This window comes from Rattus rattus, chromosome 8, assembly GCF_011064425.1.
Source record: "Rattus rattus isolate New Zealand chromosome 8, Rrattus_CSIRO_v1, whole genome shotgun sequence".
Taxonomy (NCBI): Eukaryota; Metazoa; Chordata; class Mammalia; order Rodentia; family Muridae; genus Rattus; species Rattus rattus.
The window spans coordinates 111,143,982-111,163,300 of record NC_046161.1 but is presented as its reverse complement, the minus strand read 5'-3'; the positions used below and the strand labels follow the sequence as shown (position 1 = coordinate 111,163,300).

The 19,319-nt window shown below is 46.9% G+C and overlaps 1 protein-coding gene across 1 annotated transcript in view; it reads right to left on the bottom strand.

Moving 5' to 3' along the window:
* Window positions 1-19,319, bottom strand: part of Wdr48 (WD repeat domain 48) — a 32,610-nt gene that overhangs the window by 2,155 nt on the left and 11,136 nt on the right. The window contains exons 4-18 of the mRNA XM_032911136.1: window positions 19,069-19,151; window positions 18,857-18,986; window positions 17,196-17,284; window positions 16,541-16,642; window positions 14,384-14,608; window positions 12,982-13,056; window positions 11,580-11,682; window positions 10,430-10,527; window positions 7,858-7,965; window positions 7,490-7,586; window positions 5,890-5,985; window positions 4,667-4,772; window positions 3,827-3,914; window positions 1,725-1,801; window positions 218-407 (exon numbers count right to left, since the gene is read on the bottom strand). Of these exons, the coding sequence (XP_032767027.1) occupies window positions 218-407; window positions 1,725-1,801; window positions 3,827-3,914; window positions 4,667-4,772; window positions 5,890-5,985; window positions 7,490-7,586; window positions 7,858-7,965; window positions 10,430-10,527; window positions 11,580-11,682; window positions 12,982-13,056; window positions 14,384-14,608; window positions 16,541-16,642; window positions 17,196-17,284; window positions 18,857-18,986; window positions 19,069-19,151 (1,667 nt within the window). The remainder of the gene's footprint in view (window positions 1-217; window positions 408-1,724; window positions 1,802-3,826; window positions 3,915-4,666; window positions 4,773-5,889; window positions 5,986-7,489; window positions 7,587-7,857; window positions 7,966-10,429; window positions 10,528-11,579; window positions 11,683-12,981; window positions 13,057-14,383; window positions 14,609-16,540; window positions 16,643-17,195; window positions 17,285-18,856; window positions 18,987-19,068; window positions 19,152-19,319) is intronic.

Genomic DNA, 19,319 nt, shown 5'->3' with positions numbered 1-19,319 from the left:
TGGGCACCTGGAAATCTGTGTCCTCTTCCTGAGCGCCTCCCCCAGGTGAAGAGGAGCTTCAGGTGTGCTGAAGGACCTTTCCAAGAGACACAGACCTCTTCCCAGCCTCGGACGCAGACGCCTCAGAGGCCACCAGCTTGAGACTGCTAAGCGCACAGGCTGTGACTTTACGGTGCCTCTGCAGGGGGACCAAGTCATGCTCTTCAGGTCCACTCACCTGGTCCTGGCACAGAAGCTCAATTTTCTCCTCTGCCAACACAGCAATGTCCTCCTCCTTCTCCTGCTCTGGTTTTTCATTATTAGAAGAGCTGGTGGTTTGGGACTCGTTATCCAGGTTGATAATCTTCTCGTAGACGTGTTCCATCACCTTCCGGACCTGCAGCATGTCACTGGCAGACAGTCTGTCTCTAGAAAAGATGAAATGTTTTGACATCATGAAAAATCTATATTTTTCATTTGTGTCAACATCTCAAGATAAACATCGCACAGACATCTGAAATCAATCAATCATTGCTCCGATTCACTTGAGAGCTGTCAGGAGAGTTACTGTGGTACCATTGAGGGCTTATGCACACACAACAGCCGCTTGCATTGTACCTCCAAGTCCTCTCCTGAAGCCTGGGCAGACCCACCAATTAACTACCAAGGGCCCAGTGTTATCTCCTACTGCTGTGCCTTCAACTAGGAGACAACGCCTCAGGCTAGACATTAAGCCACAGCGTGCTCCAGACCACACACCCCGCATTATACAACTGAAGTCCCTCACTTCCAAGCCCTTGTCTCTGATATCAGTAAACTACCATCTCATAGCAACAGCTTAAACTCTTCACGGATCTGAAAGTGGAGTCGTAAAATCCACTGGGAGTGGTGTCTGTGGCTTGCAGAGGGATCCAGTGCGTGCATGTGGAAGTGGTGGTGGGGCAGGCAGAGGTGCGTGCGGGTGGAGCACTGCACTTCAGTCGCACAGAGGTCACTCCACGTGTTTGCTGGGCCAGTGGGAACTCGTCCTCTGTGTGAACTTGGGAATCCCTGTGACAGTTTTAACAGGCTTGTTGATTTCACTCGCTAGCCATATATACTGATCATGTTTCAGACTCCAAATTCTCTGCTGTAAGCTTCTCTTTGAAGCACGTCTACCTATCAGGAATTTCTAGTGGTTACTGCATGCTCTGTGACCTGGCATTGAATCCCGGGACACGAAGCCCCTGACTCCCATGTGTCTTGAGCAAGCGCCTGTCTGGGAAGTCTGTCTTTGGGCACTCTACCCACTCATGTGTTTCAGGTGAGATCCTTGTCCTTATCCTTCTAGAAGGCTCTGTTCAGAGCTGGTCAGCTCCCACTCTCGTCCTTTCCTAAGTGTCTATAAAATCAGCCACTATACACAGGTTTTGTCCTCAATGGAACGGTTTGGTTTAAAGATTCCAGATCCTCCTCTATTCACCTCGTAAGAACTGGGATTTGAGGTGTGTACCATCTCACTTGGCTACTTGGTCTTGCTATGGAGTCTTGGCTGGCCTCGGCCTCCCTCTGCCTCAGCCTCTGCCTCTGCCTCCAGAGATGTAAAAGGCATGTGCCAGCAACTGTGGGTTAAACTAAATTTTGACAGGAGACAAAGTCCATAGCAATCAGCCTTCAACCTAGCACCTGCCTCCCATATTATGAAGCGAGCTAAAGGGCAGAGGACTCCGAGGCGACCCGAGTAAGGAAGCCCAATAGGTACTTACTTTTTTAAAGTTTTTGCTCCTGAAGATGCATGAGGTTGGAGGTAGAAAGGAATTTTGTTGAATTTGGGCATATTTTTCTGAAATATTAAAAGTTTAAGAGGTATAATAGTTTCTGTTAGCTGATAAAACTAAAATGCTGTCAACAGGAGAACAATTTACAAATAACCATTTTAACAATAAAAATGACTTTTAATGCAATTTATAGTAAGTTACCAATAGAAGTATGCCTTAAGAGAAAATTTCTCAGCAAGTATGATGTTTAGTTTATAATAAAAATAGATGAAGACAAACTATATGTAGTATTAGTGTCAGAAACAGTGGCATGGCTCTTCTGAAAATATCATTCAAGGCATTACAGGAAAACACATTTTTAAAGCTCCATATATCAAAATATCAGGGCTATGACTAACGGCCCCAACATAAGTTTAAGTGTTTTGAGAAAGCCCCAGAACATTCACTTCTGAGCAGACACTTGGGTACTGGTGGGCCCATCATCCAGTGGAGAGGCCACCGGCCTTCTGCCATCTGTCTCGTCCTCTGATAGGGGGAGTCTACCCTGAAAACATTACCCATTCTCAACTGATGGCTGAAATGGTCCAGCCAGCTTTTCTTGGAGCATAGCCCAAGTCATTGGGTCACTCACTAATGCACCAGATGAGTTCTACACTCAAAAGAAGCAGTGGATTATGGGAGTCTGCACAGGAAGACCACAGGAAGACCAACAAGTGTCAGTCACACTGGTTCTAAGTTCTTGGGGTGTATCTGGGGTAGAAAACACATTTTCTAAAGTTTCAGGAAATTAAATCCTTTTTCTATGGCTTTAGGGGTATACGAACAGTCAAGAAAGTCCTGTCTGCAGGAATGCACTATACAGACAGTGTAGAATTCAAATAGTAGACAGGATAGACCCCTACAGACTACACTGGTACACAGCTTAGTTCTCTGGGAAAAGTTAGAATGTCATCTCACAGCCAACAGAAGACTGAATAACAGTTACGAGGCGGACAGTAAACGACAAGGTGCAGAGCGTAGCGAGGACACTCTGAATTGGGAGATATCCAACAAAACATGGAACCAGAGCTACAAAACCTCAATCTGATTATACAAAAGTTAAGGTTTCCCCTGGGAGAGAACCTTGAACAAAGTAAACGTTTAATGAAGGCAGAGAGGAGTCAGGTTAATTGGCAACAGAAGATCACCTGTGAGTGAGTGAGTGCGATGATGACCCAGTTAGAGAAGTGGCAAAGGACACAGACAGGCAGGTCACAGAGAGAAACGGTCAGTGTGAAAAGACTCCTGACCTCACCATGAATAAGGACACATCCACACTGAAACACCGCACAGTATTTGCTGACGGCTCAGCAAAGGGCAAGTGTCTGGTGTCGGTATGGCTGTGACAATCAGGTGTCCATACACTGTTGGTGCAGAGCACACTGCCTTTGTGAAAGGGCAATTCGCATATCTATCCAGATTTAAAATGTCAGACCCTTTGATCCAGCAATTTCACTGTAAGAATTTACCCTAAAAAGTACACAGAGACACATGTACAAAGACGTTCAGGAAGCACTGTTTGCAAATGCAAACACTGGAAACTACCTGGGCCCATTAAGAAGGGGCTGATCATTTACACAACGGAATAAGGTGTAGTCCTTAAAAGGGAACAGTCCCTGAGCACAGGTCTGAACAGATGTCCAAGACATATTTTTAAGTAAAAAAAAAAAAAAGAGGTTGCAGAACACCGTAAGAGATTTTGTGCAAAATTAAATGAACTCCACACTTATATCTGCACACAATAGTAAGTGCTCGTGTAGGTGACCTCCTATTGGGTTCCCCCTCTGAGAAGAGGGCTGGGAAGGGTGAAGAGGGTGGATGGGAAGAGGTGGGCACTGATTACGTTATAGAATAAGCATACATTATTGTTCTGACTGAAACCAGACAAAGATAAAAGTTGATATGTAAATAACTATCAGATGTGTCTACAACTTTGGAACTTCAGGAACGCAGAGAGGATTCTACTTAGCCGGTGACTTTTGTCACAGTGTAAGACTTAATGTCATGGTCCAGGGAAAGCAAAGGGCAAAGCGGGAGTGAAGGACACTTACATCCACAGTGATATCGATCACCCATTGTGGCACGGTCTCATTGAGAAGCATTGCCTCGGTCTCGCCCCCGGAGTCCCGGCAGAGCAGCCTAGACACAATCCATCAGGTGGTCAGTGTCATGACAAGCAGGGGGACAGCAGAGGAGCCCTCACAGCGCTCACTGAGGACAGCAGAGGTGATGGGGGAGTAGGGAGACTTGGGCCCGATCAAGCTGCTTCTGAGTCCTGGGTCACTACAAGAAACACTCAGCCAAGGGCCTAGCCAGGGCCAGGCATGGCCCAGACTTCAGCTGCAGTGAGGGCTGCAGTTTGGTTACCTCGCTCCGAAGATCACAACAGAAGAAAGTCTGTGCTCAGGGGAAAGGCAGGCATCACCCTCACTTCCCACACCCAGTGATGCTGCAACACTTCCCTGCTCCTTCAGGGCTTGCCTGAAGCCTTCCCTTCCCTGGAGGGCCAGAGAGCATCTCCCTCACTCCAGGCTGAGCCAGTATAGAGCACAACAGTTTGCAGGAGCAGCCTCACCCTCTTGCCTGGCCCAGTCTCCCATGACCAGGGACTGCTCTGATGCCATTTGATTCCTGCCTCTGGCAGTTAGCCACACTGGCAAAGTAAGAGAGGCAGGCATCTGGGATGGGGCAGGGTATCTGTGTGCGTGCGCACGTGTGTGTGCGTGTGCGTGTGAATCTCACCTTGGCCCTTCGTTACTAACATTCACTGCACCAGGCATTAAGTATCTCAAGGAGATGACGTGTCTGTCTGGGCAGCATTTCCTATCAAGAGGGTTGGTTTATTAAGCAAGGCCTTTCTTAGGCAGGGTTCTAGTCTTTCTTATCCATACCTGAAAAGTGTGCGACCTCCAGCTTCTCCAAAGATCACGGGGGTGTGGGGGGGCACCTGGAAATAGCCATTTCCTTTCTGGACTCGGCTCTCCTGTTCCCCACTCACTGGAAAGATAGGCAGGCTGTTAATGTTGGGACCAAAGCTTCTGAATACTGACCACAAAGGCTGTAAACATTCCAACATTTTAAAAATAAAAAATCCTGGGGCTGGACTGATGGTTCAGTGGTTAGAGCACTGGCTGCTCTTCTAGAGGACCAAGGTTTAGTTCCCAGTACTACAAAGTGGCTTACAACCATCTCTAACCCTAGTTCCAGGGTATCCAACACCCTTTCCAGCCTCCATGGGCACTAGGCCCCTAAGTGTTGCCCTTATATACACACAGGAAAACTGATATACATCAAATAAAAATGAACAAATCTAAAGAAACATTTAAATCAAAACCCTGCTCCTTGGTCAGCATTAGAAAGCTGGGTGGAGGGATTGGGGATTTAGCTCAGTGGTAGAGCGCTTGCCTAGCAAGGGCAAGGCCCTGGGGTCGGTCCCCAGCTCCGAAAAAAAGAAAAAAAAAAAAGAGAAAAAAAAAAAAAAAAAAAAAGAAAGCTGGGTGGAGGAAGCCGGAACGGAGGACTGAGGGCTCTTCAGAGGACCCGAGTTCAGTCCAGGAGATCTGATGTCCCTGTCTGGCTTTCACATGCACCCCACTTAACTGGCATAAACATAAAATGTTTTAATATTAAAAAATAATAACGGTTTAGAACAAGTAAGAATTCTTGAAAAAAGAATGGTATTTAATATGTAAGAGCAGAGAGTCTCATCAGAAGTCCAGTGCACTGCTCACAGTGAGACACAGCCCCCAAAAGAGCCCCCAAAGGAGGGCTTTAGTACAAGAAATAAATGTAGTTGACCCAGTGCCTGAGCTGACACACAGCCCCTCCCAGTCCTCAGCTCCCTGAACCTGAGCACAATGGGGCCACCTAGCCCTTGGGAGGATCTATGACCACCCATAAACAGGTGACTTTTGAATATCACACATGGGGCTTCTTTTATCTGAGAGCCACATCCAAAGTGGCCTCATCCTTTGCAATACTGGATACCCTCATTCAGATGCAGGAAAGAACAATTAACTGGGCACACCACAGCTGTGTCAGACTTCTGCACACTACAGTAAGTACCCCTTGGCCCACACAACTGTCACTTTTCTGAACAAACACACATACTAACCATGGTTCACTTCATTCTCCTCCTCGTCCATGGGAGTCACATGTGTTCTGGGCCAGTACTCCAGGAGGGCCTGTAGTAGAAGTCCTCCTAAGTTCACTGTGGGTGAGAGGAGAAACGGAGACAGTTTGTTAGCTCTAACCTAAGACAGAAGCTGTCAATGTTCTCATGCTGCATCTTTTCTTGAGAAGCAAAATTATCCAGCAGGGCAGGGTACAAACAGGGCAGTTATGGACACTTGAAGGCAGAGGTGTGGGCTGGAGAGATGGCTCAGAGGTTAAGAGCACCGGCTGCTCTTCCAGAGGTCCTGAGTCCAAATCCCAGCAACCACATGGTGGCTCACAACCATCTGTAATAAGATCTGATGCCCTCTTCTGGTGTGTCTGAAGAGAGCTACAGAGTACTCATCTATAATAAATAAATCTTTAAAAAAAAAAAAAGAAGGCAGAGGTGCTTCTCAGGATGGGGATTACGTGTGAGCACCTTACAGAAGCTACATACACAGGTTTGGTGGCTTTTGAATCAGCACTTTTCAAACTGTTATGACTTTCTTTTTTCTTTGTGATTCAGCCTGGTCTTTGATTCATCTTCTTTCTTCCTACTCCCAAGTACAGGGATTAGAGGCATGTGCTACCATGCTGGGGTACACATGCTGTGGTGATTTGAATAGGAATCCCCCCACCATGTATTTGAACACCGGCCAATAGTGTGGCACTAGTAGGAGGTGTGGCTTGTTAGAAGAAGTACATCACTGTAGAGGTAGGCTTTGACACTTCCTATGCAAAAGCTACACCCAGTGTGACACACACGGTCTCTCCTTGCTGCCTGTGGATGAAGATGTAGAACTCTCCATTCCTCTAGTACCGTGCCTGCCTGCACGCTGGCATCCTTCCTGATACGATAATGGACGAAGCCTCTGAAACTGTAAGCCTGACCCAATTGTAAGAGCTGATGTGGTCTCTTCACCTCAATGAAACCCTAACTAAGACACATCCTTAGGCTTCAACCCCAAGACCAGAGACAAGCAGGTCTCAGTGCTTGATCTCAGAATCGAAGTTGCAGAGAAAACACTACCCTGCTATTCAGCAGTCACCCTTCTCTGTCCTTTTTGTGGAGACGGGGGGGTTTACATCGCAGCAAGGCTGCCCTGGACCTCAAGGCCGCTATCCAACCTAAGCCTCCTAAGGGCTGGGATCAGAAGCCTGAGCCGCCATGTCTGGTTGAAGCTATTCTTTAAACCAAAAACAGTTTGCTATTGATATAGGTACTCTCCCCAAAGCCAGCAACCTTGTATTTGTACGTGTTGGATTGTTACACACCAAGTTCTCAGAAGCGTGCTGAGTGACATGCAGTGTCACGATGTGCTTGGGCAGTGGAGATGCATGTCTGTAATCTCAGCACTAGAGGCAGAGGCAGGCGGATCTCTGAGTTCCAGGCCAGCTGGTTTACAGAGTGAGTTCCAGGATAGCTAGGGCTACACAGCTACACAGAGAAACCCTGTCTTGAAGCAAAACAAACAAACAAATGACAGTAAGAGTCATGGTGTGGGGGACGCTTACAAAGATGACCAGCCACCTTCTTCAATCGAAGACACTTAACTCACGTTTTGGGTCTGACCCATCGGGACTGCTGAAGCCAGCATCTTTCGCAGAAACCCAGGCAGCGAAGCAGTCGCTTTCATCCAGAGTAATGGTCAGCATCTGTTGGGGGGAGGGACACGCAGTGCTAGCAGCTTGCTCTCCCTCCCTCCTCTCCAGCACCTGACCCGGCAGCATCCATGTAAGGCTAAGCCTCTTGGGATTCAGCTTCGGCTTGCTCTACTCGAGAATCAGGCTTACATGACAGCATATTAAGACAGACGGGGCAAGCAAATGCACACATTTTAAAACAGCAAACTCCTTAAGAATAATTAGGACATTGAGGGAATCTTCAATTATCCAAAATCACATAAATACTGATTGCCTAACTCACCCCTGTTTTTAGGTCTACTGAGAACCAATTTGGAACATACACCATTTTAAATCTTTTCTTAATTTCATCTTCGAAGTCCACTTTGCCCAAATCTTCCACTTTGCATGCCTGCATAAGAAAAGAAAGCATAATGGTTAGGATGAAGTAGGGGACCGACTGGCTGTCACTGCATTCTTCCAAATTTCACATTTGCTTAAATAATTCTATAGTATACTTCAAAAAGAACATAGCCAACTTTTATTCTAAGGCTTTTAAATAACTACCTGCTAGTAAACGTTTAAATTAGTGAGTTAGAGGATGGCTCGTGGTTAAGAGCACTTGCTGCTCCTGTAGAGAAAATGGGTGCAGGTGCCAGCGGCCATCAGTCTCACGGGCATCCACTTACCCAGGTCCAGGGTCTGGTGCCTCTTCTTATCTCCCTGGCAAAGGCACAGACACGGTGCAGGCAATGCTCATACATGTAAAACTTCATCTTTTTTTAAACTGAAAATAATCTTTTCTAGAGGTGTGGCTATAATTGAACTTTCCTGATACCGAGCTCCCCTGACACACCTGGAAGCACCATCAAAACAAGGGGAGAGCAGCCAGGAAGCACGTTAGAAGAGCTTGCTTAACAAGCTGAGCCTCTTTAGACAGCAGCTGGCTCACAGAACGACTCAGAGCTTCCCTCTCCTGGCCGCCTTAATACTTCTAGGCTGGAAGGGTGGCTCAGTGGTTAAGAACACTTATTCTTGCAGAAGACCCAAGTTCAATTCCCAGCACCTAGACGGTGGCTCAGAACCATCCATAATTTCAGTTCCGTGGCATCTGATTACCTCTTCTGACCTCTGTAGGTACCAGACACACAAATTCATGAAGGCAAAACACTCATGCATACACAATTTAAACAATCTTAAAAAACAAAAAACAAAAAACAAAAAAACTTCTGAACACCTCTCATTCTAAAAATGTAGTTCTTCCCCAAAGCCCTAAACATCTTCAGTGGTAGGGTCGTTTCCAGTTATAGTTCTCTTTAGTGCTGAAACTCAACACCACGTGTCTGCTGACTGCTCAGCTCAACATTAGCATGACTGTGAGTACCCCAGTAATCTCCTCACAGGCAGACATGGACTCTCCATCCTGTCCCAGGGAAAGCACACGCCACTGTAACATACCCAGATCACAGGACACATCTGTTTCCCAGAAGCCCATGTCATTTGCCGCACTGCACACATATTCCGTGGTCCTAGCTGGCACCCCCCAGACCATTCTCCCTTAACTCTCTGGAAACCCAAGCCCTGCTCCATTCAAATGCAGTCCCAGATGGTAGGTTGCCCTCAGACCTCCATCCGATCTGTCACTAAAGTCACTGTCTCCCACCACAACTGGACTGCTACTGCTGTCTGCAAATGTATGTGTGTGTACGTGTGTATACGTGTATGTGCACTCGCACGCACGCACAGTACACAAGCAAGCCTGGACAGAAGCTCCTTTTGTCCTCCTCCCAAAGCAAAAAAAAAAAAAAAAAAAAAAAAACCAAAATAATAAAATAATTATTAAAAGTCTTAAAAAACTTAAAAGGAAAAGACAAAAAAAATCAAAGATAAACAAAATTAAAAAAAAAAAAACAAAAAAAACAAAAAACGCAGTGCCCTGTCCGTGCGGTTAGCACTTTGGACTTTGAATCCAGTGATCCGAGTTCAAATCTCGGAGGGACCTCCATTTGTCAGTGTGGGCATGGGGCACCGACAGTGTCCTCTGGCTGTTCTGTGCTCTGGTCTTCCTATCATTGACAGTTCCCAGCCCCAATGGATTCTGTGGGACAATGAAAGACACCTGGTTCCCGGTTGAGGCGGCTCAAACCCTGGAGACCTTGAGGGATGCATGGTTCTGAAATATGCCCTTAATATTGCCAGAAAACGGGTTCCCCTCATTTCTGGGTGGAGGCCGCAGGTTCTGATAAGTCCAGCAGGTCATGTGATTGGTCACTGGCTACAGACTAGAACACAGCTCTGCCTTCTCCTTCATGTCCCCAGACTTCCTTGACTACTTTCCAGATCATGTGACCTCAGGACTTTCCATATTCATACCCAGACATGGGAAGCTGTTGCCTGCAGAGATGACAACCATGACACATAACTTGGAGGTCTACAAATGAGAACTCTATCCCACCCAGACAGGCTGTACTGAGAGCAGCTGACAGTCCAGGAACAGGACCACAGGAACCACACTGCTAGGTGGTCAGGAAGAATCAAGCAGTTTTGCTGATTCTCTGCTGATTGGGGCTTTTCTGGATCCTCCCAGTTATCCTGGGACCCTTTTGTAAAAGAAAGGACAGGATAGAGCTTCTCTCTTTACACTCAGTGAATGATTCAGTCTAAATGCCAATAGTGTAACAATGAGAACCTTCCAGAGTAAAGCAGCGCTGGATATGAGTGGAAGTACAGTGACCAGGGAAAGGGTTAAATACCACCATACCATCCAATATCCAAAAATATCCACCTCCAAATAAAGTATTACTGCAAATTAATGTTGATTATCACGTACAGAGGAGGAAAACCAAGGGAAATAGACCAGGGCAACAGGCACTCACCTTCAACACGTCCCAGTAGGCCACATTGTTATTCGTATCTTTGGTCAATATGTGTCGCTTATCATTTAGGATGTGGCACTGGATGATACTAGCGCCCCCTAAAGGAGGAAAAGAAACAACGGGCAAACCACAGAAGGACCAGTACTCATGGCCTTTGAGTGGTACCATGTGCAGGTCTGGTGACAGCCCTACAGTTAGTTCTCCCCTTCTATCTTTCCACGGGTTTTGGGGAGAGCCGCCAGGCTGTGAGGACTGAGCAGCGAGTGCTGAGTCAGCCTGCCAGCCTCTCCTCTGCGCCTCCTCAGAAGCGTTCTTTCCCGGGTAGCTAAGAGCTCCCGATCAATGTGCCAGACAGGATTCTAATCCTAAGTGCAAACATTAAACCAACCCCCCCCACCCCCCAAAAACTCACATCTGATCATCTCTGGTTTGTGCCCAAAGACAAGATATTTTACACTGGCTACTGTGTTGTAGGGTAAAACATGAACAAGAGAATAGTGTCACGACACACATTATAAAGGCAGCCCTTTTGTATACTGCAAGCAAAAGGTGTCATGTGCTGTTTGCAGCAAGCAGAGCTGGAAGACACTGCATCAGACAATCAGACACAACTCAGATACAGAGAGCACCACGGTTCTCACACAGATCCAAACACACAAAGTCATCTTCAGGTCTGGGAGAATGGATCTCATCGCACGTACTGAAGCACCCCATACAAGCCCTCATCTGTACCACCAACAGCCATTAATACATTCAATCAAAAATTCATGTCTTGTGGCTGCTGGTAGGTAGCCCATGGGCCCTACACCCTTGTGCATATGGGCAGCACTGATGGGACCCAGTTGTTATTTAAAAATCACTCCTGAAGGTAGGAAGGGATGTGTGGAGGAGGTTTGGACCAGAAGAGATGACCTGGGAGTGGTTATGACAAAGACACGTGATACACATGGCAGGAACAGTCAAAGAATACATCAAACACATTCTTAAAAACCCCACTCATCTCTTACCATCACTTTCTTGTGCTAAAAGCAAGCCCACGTTACCGGGCTTTTGTTTGTAGCAGCACTGCATTTAAAGGCCGCCACTTTGGCTGTGTCACGCTATTAACTATAACCTCATTAAAAGAATGCTTGCCCCGCGGCCTTCTTACCTTTAATAACTTGGTCCGGCTGTGTGCAGAGGGGCGTTATGGGGTTTGTACAATCATTGTCATAATCACCAGAGGCTCGGAAATTATGAATTCCCTTCAGTGTCTAAAGGAACAGAATTAATAATTTCACCATTTTATGTTCTCCAGGCTTGCCAAGTGTTGAGAATGCTATCGTTGTAGAACTAGTAAATGCTGAGCTATCTGTCATGGATACAGAAGACACACCTAGTCATAGCAGGGAGTCATGGGGTCAACCAGCAAGAAATTCCCAACAAATATTAAGGAGAGAATATTGAGTTTTCTAAAACAACAATAACAACAACAACAAAACCAAAACAAAACAAAAAACCCAAAAACCCAAAAACCTTAAAACCAAAAACCAGTGCTCCCAAACAAACAACAAACCCACAAGACTCTGTGGTGGTTTGAATGAGATGGCTCCCATAGGCTCATGTGTTTGAATGCTTGAGGGATTAGAAGGTATGGTCTTGTTGGAGCAGAAGTGTCCCTAAGGGTATGTCTTGTGGTTTATGCCAGGCCCACTCTGTCTGCCGCCACACTCCCCACAACGATGGTCATGGAGCTTAGTTCCCAGTTAGATGCTGTCTGTTGTAAGGTGCCTTCACGTTAATTCATCACAGCGACAGAACAGTGGCTAAGACAGCTCCAAAGCAGAGCACTACTCCAGCTAAGATTTTAGGTGACACGCACAGGGGCCCTCATAGTTCTGCAGCTGACCTGCACACAAACCCTTCCCAGAGCTCCCAGAGTCAGCTATGCAAGAAAGCTCAGTGCTGTAAGTAAAGAGCTCGTGCCATGTGGACCTACCTGCCCATCGGTCTCTATAACCCTGCCATGTGGACCTACCTGCCCATCTGTCTCTACTAACCCTGCTTTCCACGCCTCAGAGAAAAATGGGAAGTCAGAAGCCAACCTCTTGTTCTGTTACCTTTAGAAAAACAGGTATGTGGACTGACTGCCTCATTCTTTTTGTGTGTTTAGCTGAAACAGTGTCTTGCTATGTATAGCTCAGGCTGGTCTTGAACATGCAGCACAGCCATTTGTCAGTCTCCCAGGTAGGAGTCCAGCCGTGCGCCACACACATGGCTGGACTCCTACTCTCAGGTGCAGTTTTAAAGTCAGAAGCTGTCTAACATTGACTGGTTTAATCAGGCAACACTCTGTTCTAGGTACATCAAGCACATATCCTAGCTGGTAATAAAGAAAAAGAAGGTCCATTTTGCCCATGAATGTCAGGGTTACTGTCACTCAGGGTCACACCTGAATTCACAGCAGCATGTGGCTAGGGCTACACTCAGCCTCTGCTGCTGGCCTGGCATATCTGAGATAGCAAGCCAACCACACGTCTACAGCCTTGTCACAAGCACAGTCATTTACTTACCCACTTATTTACTGTGGACTTTGTTGTTGCAACCCAGATTGCAGGAGGGGGATCTGCTGATCTGTCAAGTTCCATCTAAAAACCAAACACAAGAGTCTTCTTTGTCAAGGGCTGATAACTGAGCTATTAGCCAAGATGAGCCACTGGCATGTGACAGTACTCAGGGAAGACCACTCCTCTGGTCACACCTGCACGCCACCATGCCAGGTAAGACCTGCGGTGGGAAGCTGTAGACGCACAGGGAGAGGAAGCGGAAGGGCCACATGGCAGGCGAGTCCCGCCCACCAGAGAGCTACAGGCAGCTGCTCCTGTGCATGTGCATGCGCACTTATACTCTTAGGGTCTCACTAAGTCAGCCAGGCAGGTGTGAATGCATGGTTCTCCTGTGTGAGCACAGGCACTGCTGTGGCCAGGCTCACGGCTTTAAATGAGGTAACTATTGAGACCCAAGCAGACACAGTCCAAAGGACAAGGACTTTCTGAAACAAAGCAACATTATGCTTCTGCTATTCTAGTTTTTATATTCTCTGAGTGTCTGTGCACTTTTCTGAGACAGGTTCTTGCTATGCCTTCAAAGTTAGCCTCTGGGGGCTGCCATGCTTAGCTTACATTCTTCCTGAAAGCGCAAATAAATGTCTCCCCTTTTTTGAGAATGGTTACCTCACCTGGGGACAGGGTCCCCAGGATCACATCACTACGTGCCCTCTGGTCCTTTCAGAGTGTGGACATGTAAGATGTTATTCATTCTCAAATGGAACCACTCTTCTTCCAACATCAGGAGGCTGCAGCTGGAGTGGTGGGAAGCATTTCTCGACTCTTGGCTACCAGGAATTCTCAGTGCTTGTCTTCAACATATAGGTGCCCTGGGCTACCTTCTTTAGCTTGCCACCCCCAGCCAAGAGCTGCCAGCACCTCCAGTGCTCACACGGCCAGCTGAGTCCCTCCCATGGTTGCTTCCTCTGCTTCCCAGGCAGATGCTTCCCATCTGGACCGTCTCCACCAGGGCTGCTGGGAGGCAGTGCATTTGCAGTCTGAAGCAACTGGCTTTCCTCCTTCAGGAGACCTTCCTCTCTTCAGTGCTAGGCCTGAGGCTTAACACTCAGACCTTTTTGCCTTTCTGTCTGTTCAGACACCCCTAATTGCTCATGTTCTTCTGTTTAAGGCAGGGCAGGAGAGCCAGGCAAACTCTACAGCACACCTGACACAGCATCACTAGGATTTACTGTAGGAAAGTCATCCATGCCCCAGAGATGTACTTCAGACATCACAACTGTGTACACTGAGGCTCTTCCTACCCTATGGAGGGTCTTCTCAACCCCATCTCTGGTCCATGTTTAATGCAGAGTCTGCTGCACACACCAAAGCTCACAACCTCAGCTGGGAACTCAGAATCTCAACCCACCTTGAGAACTGGTGCTTTTTCTTCACAAATCAGCACCCGAATGTCAGGGTTCCTTAGGTCTGTGCAGTAGATCTTCCTGTCCCGTCCTCCAGAATAGACATGTGTGAAGGCATCATTGACCTGTAGGGCCCAAACGCCTTCATCATGGACTCGGTATGTTGCTATACATCTCTGCTGGCCAAGGGACCACAGGCGAATCGTCCCATCAGAACTCCCAGAGAGGCACTGTGAATAAAGGAAACAAGGTGAGGGTGCTTCTAGGAGCAAGCCAGTCTGAAATGACCAAACCCAACATGCATCCTCCAGCAAGGGACACCAGAGCAAATGCGTCCTCTCTATCCGGCTGCCTGCTGGTCCTGTAAATAATAATGGTGAGTTAGGTTTGGAAGATCCGTTTCTGAGGCAGGCAGTCTGAAAGCAACCGAATATAGGTGGTAGTGATCTCAGAACAATCATCTTCTCTAGGAACTTAGTAAAAACTCTTGGGCCCCATCCAGACCTAAGGAGGCAAAAGTACAGCAGGGTCGCCAACGGATGCCCAGCAGGCTTCCCAGGTAACTCCCATGTTCTAAGTCTGATGGCACTGATCTGGGCCAATGAGCCTGAGACACTGGAGAGAGGTTTAATGAAATAAGTAGACCAAAAGACTTCCTTGCTAACTGTTAGGAGCACTGGGAATTTAATCCCCTCTTTTAACTAGCTCACATGGGAAGGACTGATCCAACCTGGGTGTGGGAGAGCTGGGACATGGGAAAGGCCCAAGGAGGGGCTCCCACAGGTGGCAATACTCTAAGGAAAGCCCCAACTCTTCATCTTGGGACATATGTCTACAGAGAGCAAGTCTGGAAAAGTTCGTGTTTGGTAAGTGCATATAACTTAATCCTGTGTAACAGCTAAGGACTAGATGCAGACTGCACAGCTAGAAACAAGGAGAAAGCACAGACATTGTAGCAAATGAACACATAACACAGAAAGAGCTCAACAGCTGCCACCGCTCTACTGCTATGAAAGCAAGCCACAGTGAGAACAGAACAACTGCTTTTAAAGAGCCATTGCCACACAGCACAGCATGAGGCTGTGTGCAACAGCGTCCTGTTACTGTACGCAGCCCTCCCTACCCAAGGGTCCTCCTAGGTCCTGCTATCTTGTAGGAGCCAGCAGAACCAACAAAACATTTCTCACCCTCCACTCTCGCCTCTCTTCTTGCTTTGGCTAAAAATGTGAGCTGTCCAACAAGAGATGGTTTCAGAGACAACGCAAAGCCCCACGCTGTTTGCTAAACCACATTTACTCGGACTGATCCATCATCATCACTTGTCTGCCAATGACAGCAGTAGGGTACCTGTATGTAGGGACCAGGTGACTTTTGGAGAAGTTGCCTGATGCTGTGATCCCAGACCCCTAAGATAGGTTTGGGACTTGAATAAACAGAAACTGTGGGTGGCAGATAACTGCATCTTAAGATCCAACCGGCAGCTTTTAGAACCGAGCCCTGTTGCCATCCTGGCTTAGAGCAAATACAGTTGACTTTGAGGGCTCCGCATCTGACAGTTAAATCACCTCACACAGAAGCACATTACAACTCATACAGAAGAGCATTGGGCTTTTGAGGTCACTGCTAGAAACCTAACCCTCAAGTACCATAGCAACAACTAAACTGCCTGCCGGGGCTGAGCAGGAGCCTCTGCAAATGCAGGTGTTTGATCAGGAAGTCCACAGACACGAGTGTCTGAGCGGATGGCCCATAGGCAGTGGCACTGTGAGGAGGTGTGGCCTTGTTGGAGGCAGTGTGCCACTTGAGGAGGCAGGCTTTGAGGTCTTCTATGCAGTGGAGCAGTCTCCTTCGGCTGCTGCAGATCAGGATGTAGCACTTTCAGTTCCTTCTCCAGCAACAGGTCTGCCTGCACAGAGGCCAGAAGAGGGAACTGGATGCTCCTGGAGCTGGAGTTACAGAAGACGGTTCTGAACTGCCAGACCTGCATGTGGGTAACGGACTCCAGTTCTCTGCAAGTGTAGCACGTGCTCTTAACTACTGAGCCACAGTTTAGTATTATAACACTGAAAATCAGGATGTAAGTCACATATGTAGCTTACGGTTCAAATCAATCTCCCCAGCCATGCCTAGAGTGGGAAGCCGAGTGTGCACACGGCCCTTACCTGTGTGCCGTCCCTGTGCAGCAGCAGGGCCTTCACATTGTCTGTGTGTCCTTTCAGCTTCATGAGTTTTGCACAGGTTCTCGGATCCCACACTCTTAGAACCTGCCAGTTTTTACAGAGTATTAGATAAACCAGACTGAACACACCCAGCTTTTGAAAGCACCCAACTTTCCTACTAAACACCATCTATGACATTCTGGAGAGGAAACACTGCTGCAGCCAGTGTCCATGGCTGCTAAGCTTAAGAACACTTCTCTTTCTTGTTTTTAAGATTTATTTTCTTATTGTATATGAACACACTATTGCAGAAGAGGGCAGTGGATCCCGTTACAGATGGTTGTGAGCCACCATGTGGTTGCTGGGATTTGAACTCAGGACCTTTGGAAGAGCAGTTGGTGCTCTTAACCGCTGAGCCATCTCTCCAGCCCTACTGGTGTTTTATTATTTTTATTTTTTGATTTGTTTTGAGACAGGAATTTGGCTGTGTTGCCCAGGCTGGTCTTGAACTGGACTAACACAATCGTCCTGCCTCAGCCTCCTGAGTGTTGAGACTATGCAGGCTACCTCACTGAGCCCTGTGTATGTGTTTAAGAACTGAACTGATACAATGACTCCATTTTCTTGGGTTCTGAGATACTGGCCAGGCCTCTCTTACCTTCTCAGTGGACCCAGATACAATGATTGTTCCCAGTTGGTTCATGGCCAGGCTATAAATGGAATCTTTGTTCCCACTTAAAGAAGAAGCTATTGAGGACAAAGGGAGTTCAATGTTAACAAAATCTCCAGGTGTTTAGCAACTTGTCAAAGCAAAAACCACAAGCTCCCCCATTTGACTTAAAAAAACTTATCTTTAAACACATACTTTAAGGAAATGAAATCTATAACAGAGATAATTCCAAATAACAGTATCATCAAAATTAGTGTTTTTTTCTAGATTTGAGTATGTGCAAGTGCTTAATCTGTTAAATTTGAACTGACCTGCAGAAGCAGTGTATTTCTAAAGATGGGCTTGCACCCATTTTGAACCCACCAAAGTCATTATATTATTCAAAGCAAATACAAAATAAAAACAACATTTCATATACAAATCAGGTTTAAGAAACAACCCAAACCCCAAACAAAAATCCAAGGCAACGCTTTCAGCAGAACCATGGCCATGCCCTTTGACTTGGAGGGCAAAGTAGAGCTCTTTTCCTCTGGGACTGACCGACAAAGCCACACGAGTAGGGGAGTCGGCACAGGTGAGGAGCCTACAAATGCCTGCCTCAAGTAGTCAGCAAACGTTAGCTATGATTACTGTGGTTTCTATGCTCATAAACCTCTGAGTAAGCCCAGCTGGGGCAGAATCTATGTCACTAAGTCCGTATTTCAGAGGCAGCCTTGGGTGTGTGTGTGTGTGTGTGTGTGCGTGTGCGTGTGTGTGTGTGTATGATACAGCAGACTGGGCATACCTGATTGATCCCTGAAAAACAAAACAATCTCCAAGGGGACAGGGAAAGACACTCTTTACATCTGTGCATACTTCTGGGCAAAATAACACTGAAGATGCTGTAAACACCGGTTTTCCATCTGCTCTTCTTGGAGCAGAGTCAGTCACATTCTAACTCTGTAGCCAGGCCACAGGAGCACCTGAGTCACAGACTCGAGTACAGCCACTGTCTTAAACACCTCCTCTGGCCAGATTCTGCTCCTACAAGAAGTCCTCAGAGCCTCAGCCTGAAGGCTCCCACAGGCTGGCCTAGTGCGGCGCTGATGAACTTCAAGTTTAGATGCGTGTAAGCCTGACCCAACGTTTATCAAGCAGCCATACTCAATGTCTCTACACTTCCTCTAGCAGCAGCCTACCCACCCTGGCTTTTCCAGAATTGCTGGATTCTTTCCATTACTGAAAGCCTTTCTCAACTGTTACTGGAAACATTCTCTCCCTGGGTATTTCTCATCGTGGCCATTAACTCAAAAGCTTGTATATACAGTAAGACTTTGAAGTCAGAAAAGAGCTTGTATTGCCAGATATCACCTTTTTAAAAACATCAGTTATGTGTATCTGGGGAAGGGACATGCCATGTATTCTGTGGGAGATAGAGTATGGTAAGACGGATTGACACTTCTTATCTGCCATGCAGCCAACATAAACACACGCACATGGGTTAGACAGGCTCCACTGAGAAGGTCTACATCTACAGAGCAGTGACGAGCTAGCTCTAGTACGCAGAAGCTGTACGAAGAAGTCTCTCAAAATGTCTCCATGCAATCCTATCGCTCATGTTGTACAAACCGTTTTTTATGTCAACTAAATGGCTGTTGCAAATGCCTTACTTGTGACAGTGTTGTTTGAGGCAGTCAGTGCTGTCAAAGTGTTCACATCCCAAAGGAATATCTGTCTGTCCAGCCCCGCCGATGCTACCAGCTCTTTATCCTTGGCATACGCCAAGGCCTTGACATAGTCCTGTAACAGAACAGATGCACTATGATCTGTGTTGTAAGAACTGAGCTCCCAACATGACAGGAAGACTGAGTGTGGACATTACCTTATGCGTCCTGAGGGTGGACATGCAGAACCCTTTATGTGCATTCCAGACTTTTACTGTTGTGTCTGAAGAAGCAGATATTACTAGAAGAGACAAAGAGAATGTCTTTCAGCAAACTGATGCTATTTCAAACAATAGTTTACACATGCATGCTCAAAAGCTCTTTCCAGAATTTACTTAGCGATGCCTCAGAGAGATATGTGAATGCACATACACACTATTGGTTTTTAATTAGTCAGGATGAACTATTC